The sequence below is a fragment of the Centruroides vittatus genome, unplaced genomic scaffold, assembly GCF_030686945.1.
Source record: "Centruroides vittatus isolate TY-2023 unplaced genomic scaffold, ASM3068694v2 contig_1322, whole genome shotgun sequence".
In the NCBI taxonomy this organism is placed as follows: domain Eukaryota; kingdom Metazoa; phylum Arthropoda; class Arachnida; order Scorpiones; family Buthidae; genus Centruroides; species Centruroides vittatus.
In genome coordinates, this window is record NW_027120842.1 from 115,511 (window position 1) to 125,292 (window position 9,782).

General features: G+C 31.4%; 2 protein-coding genes and 1 long non-coding RNA gene across 4 annotated transcripts in view; 2 read left to right on the forward strand and 1 right to left on the reverse strand.

The window, feature by feature from the left end:
• Positions 1–1,605, forward strand: part of sta (stubarista 40S ribosomal protein SA) — a 69,405-nt gene extending 67,800 nt beyond the window's left edge. For both annotated transcript variants that reach the window (XM_067289078.1, XM_067289077.1), the window contains exons 2-6: positions 222–384; positions 453–817; positions 887–1,015; positions 1,084–1,203; positions 1,406–1,605. In XM_067289078.1, coding sequence (XP_067145179.1) covers positions 252–384; positions 453–817; positions 887–1,015; positions 1,084–1,203; positions 1,406–1,555 — 897 coding nt within the window. In that variant the 5' untranslated portion in view covers positions 222–251 and the 3' untranslated portion in view covers positions 1,556–1,605. The remainder of the gene's footprint in view (positions 1–221; positions 385–452; positions 818–886; positions 1,016–1,083; positions 1,204–1,405) is intronic.
• Positions 1,606–3,920: 2,315 nt separating this feature from the next.
• Positions 3,921–5,847, forward strand: LOC136990670 (uncharacterized). The gene is made up of 2 exons (XR_010883096.1): positions 3,921–5,461; positions 5,547–5,847. It is a non-coding gene; the product is annotated as an uncharacterized lncRNA (long non-coding RNA).
• Positions 5,848–7,451: 1,604 nt separating this feature from the next.
• LOC136990672 (calcium-binding protein E63-1-like) lies at positions 7,452–9,478 on the reverse strand. Its single transcript, XM_067289080.1, has 7 exons — positions 8,815–9,478; positions 8,629–8,675; positions 8,325–8,358; positions 8,100–8,243; positions 7,899–8,035; positions 7,713–7,824; positions 7,452–7,633 (listed from the first exon to the last, which is right to left on the reverse strand). The coding sequence occupies exons 2-7, from the start codon at positions 8,629–8,631 to the stop codon at positions 7,611–7,613; spliced, it is 453 nt and encodes a 150-aa protein (XP_067145181.1). The 5' UTR covers positions 8,632–8,675; positions 8,815–9,478; the 3' UTR covers positions 7,452–7,610.
• Between the last annotated feature and the right edge of the window lie 304 nt (positions 9,479–9,782).

Genomic DNA, 9,782 nt, shown 5'->3' on the forward strand with positions numbered 1-9,782 from the left:
CGTTATCTTTCATCTTGTGGGTGCACAATTTTATAATTAATAGTTTTTTCTCTCTTGCGAAGACACAATGCAGTGACAGTAGATTTAAAACACTGGGCAAATTTTCATCCTTTATTTGCCCAGTGTTTTAAATCTACTGTCACTGCATTGTGTCTTCGCAAGAAAGAAAACATAAAACACGGTTTCCTCAAGATAAAACTAAGTTTTTTCTCTCTCGTTAGGTTGCTGTCGTTACACTTTGACAACGAAGGATGTCAGGAGGTTTAGGCGTGCTTTCTCTTAAAGACGATGATGTTTCGAAATTTTTGGCATCAAGTACCCATATTGGGTCAAATAATCTCGATTTTCAAATGGAACAGTATGTGTTCAAAAGAAGAGCAGATGGTAAATTTCCAGTCTTGTAATAATGGTTTTTTTTTTATCTTTTTATATTTAATTTTATCCTGTGTTAGGTGTTTATTTGATTAATTTGAAGAAAACTTGGGAAAAACTATTGTTGGCTGCTCGGGCAATTGTGGCCATTGAAAATCCAGCAGACGTCTGCGTTATTTCCGCTCGGCCGTACGGTCAGCGTGCTGTGTTGAAATTTGCCGCTGCAACTGGAGCCACTCCTATTGCTGGCCGTTTCACTCCAGGAACATTCACCAATCAGATTCAGGCTGCATTTAGAGAACCTAGACTTCTTGTAGTAACCGATCCTCGCATAGATCATCAGCCTTTGACTGAAGCATCTTACGTCAATATTCCGGTCATTGCATTCTGTAACACAGATTCTCCGCTTAGATACGTAGATATTGCCATACCTTGCAACACCAAGGTTAGTACTTCATTATTAATTTTACGCACTGTTTCTAGGCATGATTTATCAACATTTTTCATTTTTTAGGGTATACACTCAATTGGTTTAATGTGGTGGATGCTTGCTAGACAAGTATTGAGACTAAGAGGAACTGTGAGTTACGAGACCAAGTGGGATGTCATGGTGGATTTATACTTTTACCGTGATCCCGAAGAAGTGAGTATTGTCAATAAAATTTATCATATTTAATAATATAAAGCTTAACATTTTTCATGTTTTCTTAGGCTGAAAAGGAGGAACAGGCTCAAGTACAAGCTGATATAAAACCATTTAAAGATCCTTCAGAATTTTCAGACCAGTGGGGTGCTGCAGATGTTGCTCCACAACCAGCAGAAGTAACTGATGTGAGTTGTTCATAAGTATTAATTATAAAAAAGTAGTGTTTTAACTCTAGGAATGTAACTGTTCAGTTGGGCATGAAGTTATGCTATATAAACTGAACTGTTGTAGCCCTTTAATTTTTATGTACTTGGTAATTTATATAAAAGCTCAATCAGCAATTTAATCAATTTGAACCATAGATAAAATTTGACGTTTTGTTTACAGTGGTCTACCGAACCTGCTGCTCCAGCCCCAGCTCCCGTTACAAACTTCCCTCCGGGCGAAGATTGGTCGGTACAAGAGACGTCATCCGACTGGGCCAATCAACCGGCCAGTACTGATTGGGGTGCAGCCGCCGCAGACGGTTGGGAATAATTTGTTTTGAAATGAGTTTTCATAAACAAATAAAGTTTTTGAATTGACAATTTTTATAGTTTTCTTATTTTATTTATTTTACTTCAGGGATATTGTTATATAGTTAAAAACTAATCATTATAGCAAACACTTGCAAATTTCCAGAAATTATATGGTCTCACAATTTTTATGATTGTCCACTTAATATTATAAATTCATGTGAAAATTGCACATAAATAATCTCAGTATATAAGTTAATTTTGTATTAGTTTGATTGTCATATCAATGCTGAGTTAATATGCATCCTGATTATAGGAATGTAAATGGGCTAATAATATAATTATCTCCTTCTGATCAATTGGTTTATAACTGATTATTAAACTGTTCTAGAAAAGAAATTGCTGCAAGATAAAACAATTCCTTCCCATAAAGGATCTAGAATACCTAATTAAATCTGTTGGATCTTCCAGATTGATAGCTGAGCAGCTAGGGTGGCAATCTACCACGCTGGGAGACCCGGGATCAAATTCAGACAGTTCAAGAAACCTCAGAATATTTGGAGGTGATCTGTCGAATATGTCTAGTCCCATTGTGGACTTGGCCAAACCCAAAATTGGTTTGATGAAAAGATCCTCTTAGTACCCACAGAATGAAGTTTAAAAATCATTGATACATTATTTTTAATCTGCAAAGTTTCACAATTAGTTCACTATCTTGCTTAACTGTATTGAAGATAAATTATTTTACTGCATATATCTTGCTATATTCAATTCGAAATAAAATAGGCAAGAAAATATTTGATACAATAAACAATCCTATATAGAAACTATGGAGCCAGGGGTCTTGTGGATAATCCAGAAACTTGTTTTTATGGTTTGGGTATGCCAAGCACTGCATTTAAAGGTAAAGTAATTTACTGAAAATTCAATAATGTTACATAAATGTGATCTAATTTCATGGTGGTACAATCAACAGATTTAGTGATAAGTTTCCACTCTAATTCTAATAATCGTATCTATATGCAAAAAGACATAATTTGAAGTCATATTCCTCAGAGAAGAAACTATATTATTATTATGATTAGCATGTCCCAAAACATAAAATAGATTTGCAAAACTGAAATTCTGATTACAATAGGTATAGTTATCATCAAGTAAATAAGCATTTTTAATATTTGCTCACATTACAGATTTATAAATAGCTGCAACTATGAGTCAAAATCAGAATTTCCACTAATTAGTCTATCCTGCTTAATGTTAGCTGTTGATCATTGACAGTGACAAAATTTGTTGCCTATGGTCTGAAAGTAAAATGTTTGATATACAGGTATTCCGTGAGTCTGGATTGATTGGAGTTGAGTTAGTCTTTATTTATTTTTTTTACAGATATGGCATGGTGTCGAAATGAATTAGAGTTGTTTTAATAGGAGACTCGCAAACGGCGAGAAGTTGCCAAAGAGTTTAATAGGCTGCATCCAGACTTCCCACCAATCGCGCACGACAATCTGGATGCAGCCTGATAAACTTTCTTACTGACTGCTGGTCCCTATTCATGGATGATGCTATGGTGGGGCAAAGTTGGATGCCAGCACAACCTAAAATTTCATCCACCCTGGAATAATTTATTTGAGTCTACATTTAGCCTATTGACTATTATCAGAGGGTTTCTATAAATGTGAATTATTTGCCAAGTAAATACATGTTCTTGCTGTATTACCCTCTGCTTACATTTCAATGAAAATCACTGATTTCTTAAATTTGGGTTTTTTTATGCTAAAATATGTATATAACACCCACCCTACCTCTGTTCTCTTTAGGATGAAAATCTCAGCACTGTTACTGTCGCCATCATAAAAATAAATTTGTTCCTCACTCAGCACCATGCTTTACCTATAAAAACAATAAACAAAGATCAACATGACTCCTATGGTTTCTGACTTATGTATAAACAGGGAGTATCAAGTTATTTTTTGACTGTACATAATTATTAATATAATAAATACAGTAAAAAAAATACTGGTGCTTTCACTCATTTGATACATGTGGCCAGAGCCAAATTGGCCTTACATTGCTGATTATCAGTATAGACAAGACACTCAAAGAAGTATTCTTTGAATAGATATTACATTCTAAAGATCACAAAAGTATTGAGGCTTTTTTTCATAACTACAGAAGAAAAAGAATCCACTGAGAGTTATGTCAGTAAGCAGACATACAGGAGAAAAATTAAGAATTCAGTTTAATGGTTTTCATAAAAAAACCATTCAAATTTGTATAAACGTTTAATGCTATAAGGACACCATTCACGTGTGTAATGTGGAAAACTAACAAGTAACAGCACTGTCTAACAATGGCTACTGAATAATTGAAGAAAGGAATATCAGCAATCTGGCTTTAAATGTCTTAAAGCCAGATTTTTGCTGTATCATTTGTACAGGCTGCTTTATACTCGCGTGCATGCAGCACAATAAGTGAATTTCTCATCAGGTTGAGGTATTCGAGGTACAAACTATAACATTGGAAGTACGGGTGTGAAGATAGAGTTTTCACTTTATAACATTGGAAGTTTCATTTTAAGTATAGTAATTATCTGGTATAAATGACCGACAAATCTTAAAACAGTTTCTCTAGAGGTGGGATTTTTGGCAGGAAATCTTTCCCTAAAACAGTTACCCTTCACTACATTTCTTACAGTTTGATCTCTTTTAAAACTCAGATTCAATTTTAATTTTTTATTAATTTCATTAAAATAAAAATTCTTACTTTTTGAAATACTGTATTATTATTTTTAGGCGAACCCCAAAAAGGAGGACAAATTAATGTCCGGCTCGAGATGCCACCGGACGGAGGACAGAACGCTCAAAAGCCAGACGTCTGGCCACCCTATTAAATATGAGGCCGACCGACAGCTACCATGAGCATTATCGTCATCATGGAAACCGTGATGTTTAAAAATGCATCTATTGCACACTTGCTATAACAAGATTAGATCACTTTACTTTAAATTGATAAAAATTGAGTTTTATCGGCCAAATGTCGAGGTCGATAAGAACAAAAAGAGACTGCACGAAAATGCCTATGACAAAAACTATGGTTACTTATTGTGATCAGAGTTCTAGTGTACATAATTTATTTTAAATAATTATGCTTAAAAACAAACTGCTACCAATTGTCCACCTTGGGAACAAATCAACATGTCATCTATATAACTTCCTTAAATTAGTTATTGTTTTTCTACAGAACATATGAAATTGCCTGTCTAGTGCATTGTTTCCTTGTTCCTATGTGGTCCTTATGGTTAAAAATCAGTTTTTAGTGTGAAATTTTAATTATACATTAAGAAAAAAAGTTACAAAACCTCTTGGGCCTTCTTAAAAATTTTAGAGGGGTCAATTTTTTCTTGAGAGATTAAAACATACCAAAAAAAGGAATCATTTGAGTGATCCTAACAAATGAGCCATCACTAAAAATTATTAATGGCTATCTACATTAATGCATTTAATGTGGAGATTTACTTGTTTTCGAGTTAAACCCATTGAATTTGTTGTTCCAACTATCAGTTATAGCTAAATTCCCAAATAATTTGGATGTTAAAGAGCTAACAAAATTAACCCTTCTACCATTCAGTAGGAGGTTTAATTTGTTAACTCTCATATTGCAACAAATGCTTTTTTTAAAGTGTTATAAGAAATAAGCCTAGTACAGATGAATTAGAAATGCCAAAAAATATTGAAAAAAGTTATTTATCCTGGACATAATGTGTGCAACAGAAGCAATTTGATGGAAGAATTAAATGATATGATTACTTCCTTCGGTAGGCAATAATTTAACTTTACGATTTCAAAATGCTTTAAAATTTCTGACTGAAAGAAAACGGTCATACTTCAGATTCTGCAATTTTGTTAACATTACAGTTTTTTCGCTACAGGTAAGAATTTTCTATTATAATATACCTTCTATCTTATATTGTCTAATAACTGCAATATGTGATCTTTCTTGCATTCTATTTTAAGAACACACTAAAGTTTTGCATGTAATGCCGAAGGTGTTTCCTGTGGATCCAACTCTGGCTACAGCCTATAAGTACTTTCTTTTATCGAAAAATACTAAGTCCGAATAGCTTGACTCTATCCACTAAAACCATGGTGCGAGAGAATTTTCCAAGCTCACATTTTTCTGGCTTTAATTAACTTAAATATGTTTATATACATTATCCTACAAACAAAATTGTCATGAAATGGGTAGAATGAAATATTAAACAGTGAATTGTGAGATTATAACTTAAATAAATTATATTTACATATCCCCATATAACTTAAGTTTTAAATTGTTTTTATTGAAAATATGTTTTTACAGTGTTAGTGTTGTATACAATACCTACGGTACTTTTCCAGTTGCATCAAATGTGTTGAAAAGATAAACTCAACAGAATTCAATCGACGATGCCCCTTTAAATGGAAACCAGAATGAAATTCGTATACAGTAAAACCTGTGTAAACTAGACTCTCATGGTACTGAATATTTTTTTCTCGGTTAGCAGGTTTCCATTTTGAACAAGTTATTGATTTTCTGTGTTAAAAAAAAAATGTTATAAAGAAGTCTTCCCACTTAACAAATTACAGTAAAATCTGCCTAACAGTATGGTAGACTTTGACATCACAGGAAATTTTAGAATGTTAATTTCATAAAAATTTGTTAGAATATTATGTCTTGCTAACGTTTCTTCTAAGATTCCCCCAATGAATCAAAAGGTTTGAAAATATTAAGAGATAAAATGCTCACTAATTCCTGATGTCCTTTGATAAAGCACTGAAATTAAGTTATTTTGACTCAAATTTTTTATGTAATGAAATTTGCATGAATTCTAGGCAAAGTCAAAACTGGGATAGATATGATTCTGCATGAAAAATTTATAGTAAATAAAACAAACATTAGAAATTTGGGTATAAATTTTTATGATGTCCAGTCTGAGCTGAGTATTCAATTAAGCAAGTAATAATATTTTCTTAATGACAGATTGAAATTAATTTTTTCCTCTATTTATTTCTGTTTTTCCATCTATTTATTTTAAACTTTACAAAAACATAAATTGTGTGTGAAATCTGCTGCAAGATGCGAGACTATTGAAGATTAGTCTCATATTTCACACATGCCATTATTGGTTGGAAGTGTGTTAAAACTGTGATTTCCACATTTTCTATTTGGTAAGATCAATTAAAATTTCAATTTTATGATAAAATTTGACATTTAGGAAGCCTCAAAAGCCTTTTAGGTGCTTTGACCCTGGCTTATATATACATATGGATAATCTGTAGTTTAGTGCCCAACACATAAATTTAAAACAATATATGTAACAACATTGATTTGGAATTTCATTTACAGCTGAGACTAACTTCACTGTGATGCTACCCTCAGCTGAAGCAGTGCTGACATAAGGATATTGTTTTGGTTATGAGACAAATTAGTCTTATTGTGTTATGATATATTTTTGTACATTAAATAAGTTAACATATTGGGACCTTGAATAAGTTCTCGCTGTTTTTTCGAACACCATTCAAGCTATAAATCATAAGAAATAAAGTGCTTAAATATAGCTGGATAAGCAAACCAAGGACAGACTGATTTGAAATGGGCTACATTATTGGCTTGCTTATCTGTTATATTAAAGCTGCATTACTAGGCAATGCAGCTTTAATATACAAGGTATCTTGTGTAAGTCACATTATTACACCCTCAAATACACTAATATTTGAGAGCTGCATGTCTCTGAAACCATGCTTTGGCCACCAATGAAATTTTTGTTTTTGTACTGAATTATTTCCTCATATCTGTTTTCATACATATAACTCTTATCTGATTTCAAAAGATAAGGAGAATAACTAAAGTGAATATTAAACTATTCAGTACTTTGTGTCACATAAAAAACAAATATTAATATTTTATTATAAACTTAACAAATACAAAGATATATAATTTATATAAAAAATTTTCTATATTCCATCAATATAAACGCCCAAAGCAAATGGCAATAACTATTTGCTTTTAGTTCCTTCCAAAAATTTGTTGCAGAATTATTTTTATAAGAGCATTTTGACAAATTCTGCAAATAAAATTGTAAACTATAATAAGAATTACAAATTACAAATACATATATATAGTTCTGTACAGACCCGTCTCACCTTCATAATTAATTCTTCCGTCATTGTCTACGTCAATCATTTCCAATAAGTCGTCGAGCTGTTGTTCGGACATCGGCTCGCCAATAAGATCCATTGCCACTTTTAATTCGTCCTAATTAATTTATTATACAAATTTTGCATCATTTAAATAAAAACTCAGAGATGATAAACAAAAAACAATTATACCCGTGTGATATATCCGTTTCTGTCTCTGTCAAAGACCCTAAAAGCTGCGATGAGGTCTTCGGTCTCGTCATCCGTCAATGCTTGCTGGTGGGACGCCATCCACGCAAGAAATTCAGACTCGTCTATTAGTCCGTCATCTAAAAACACTTACCATTAATTAAATGAAGGGCTACGTCACTTATTTACAATAAAACAACATACTCTTTCCGCTGGCTTGTTGTATAAGATGCTGTATTGTGGAATCTGTTAGATAGATACCAAAATTATCTAGCATAAATTTAATTTCTGTTGCGCTAACTCTACCGTCTTGATTCTTATCTAACATCGAAAAGGCAGCTTTCAACTCTACAGAAAATAAAACAGAAGCTATAAATTTGACTGATATATCAATTTTAGTTTACACAGCATGAAAAATACAACTCTCACCTTGAATCTGATTATCTGACAACTGATAATTTTCCTGTAAAATTTACAAAAACAAAATGTAAACATCAGCATCAAGTGTAGAATAAGTTATATCTATATCTACATTGAATTAATTTTTTAAAAAATAAATGAATACATAAAATTTACAAAATATTAAATACGTTTTGTGTATAAAAAATGAAATTTTGTGTTCAATAATTGTAAAAATATTAAACTAAATAATTTAATTTTGCTATATTTTATCACTTAAATGCTGAAAAATTATAACTTTTATTAGAAATAATGGAAACAAATATACATTTACCATTTTGAATGATTCGGCAAATTCAATAAATTATTCTGATCAAGACACTATTAATTAAAAAAAAATAAATAATAAATATACTATAATTATTTCTAGTTTTATAATTTTTAAAATACTTTACAATCATAATATCAGTTATCTAGAGAACTTAAATGTTATATATGAGGCAATGAAAACTTAACGTACCTTTATATATTTCTTTATAATTTTCTTAAATAAGTTTTAATTGTGATCATCCTGATCAGGAGCATTTATTTTTTCATCCTTCTGACACCGGAATTCTTACTTAACTGCACATCAAAGTAAATCAAATCAAAATGTATTGATGCTTTGCCTTTTGTGTACAAAGTCAATGTAGATAAGGTTGCAGATGATAAAACTATTCTTCTCACACAAGGCCGTGTTGACAAAAGATTCAAGGTTAAACATTATTTTCTATGTGCATACGTACATACGTAACTGTAAATTAATTTTAATTAAACACATACTTAATAATCATTAACTAATAATATAAAATGTTAAATTGTATTGCAAAATGCCAAAACAAAATTGTCTTTAGTGTCATAAATAAATTTATAGAACAATTCCAAAATTGTTTCCGATGCTTTTATTGCACACAACAATCTTAATGTAGTTTGTATTTGCAACATTGATTGCATAATTACCTTTGACCATATGATAATTGTCATGTGGAGTGATAATTTACGACTATAGAAGGATTCATTTATCTACAGGCTGTAGAGTAAAACTGCAGGAGAAAATAATTATCATAAATTTTTATAATTAATCTACATTAAACTTATATCTTTCATATACTGTTAAATTATGCATTCTCATCACATTTTAGATAAAATCTTACAATTTTTTCAAAATAATGTGTTAACCTTCTTTGTGTTTTTCTCTCTCCTGCACGGGTGCATGCCACTCGACAACAGAGATCTCGTAAGATTATAAAGGAACCAAAAAATTCATAACCACCTGTACCTTTTCCATGTTTAGATATGTAAATACTGATCACTGTGTTATGTGTAGCCTTTATAAATAGTAGAACTGTTATACAGGTTTGTCTAAGTACACATAAAATAAACACAGTAACACCAAAAAATTGTTTTAAATGTTATTTAAAACACAGCACAAAAATTATTTGTGCTCAA

What these genes read in the sequence shown, in the direction of transcription:
- LOC136990672 (XM_067289080.1), bottom strand. An exon ending in GTCAGATAATCAGATTCAAG is followed by an intron (nt 8,244 to 8,324) that starts GTGAGAGTTGTA and finishes TATTTTCTGTAG; the next exon opens with AGTTGAAAGCTGCCTTTTCG. An exon ending in CGGAAGAATTAATTATGAAG is followed by an intron (nt 7,634 to 7,712) that starts GTGAGACGGGTC and finishes TTTTATTTGCAG; the next exon opens with AATTTGTCAAAATGCTCTTA.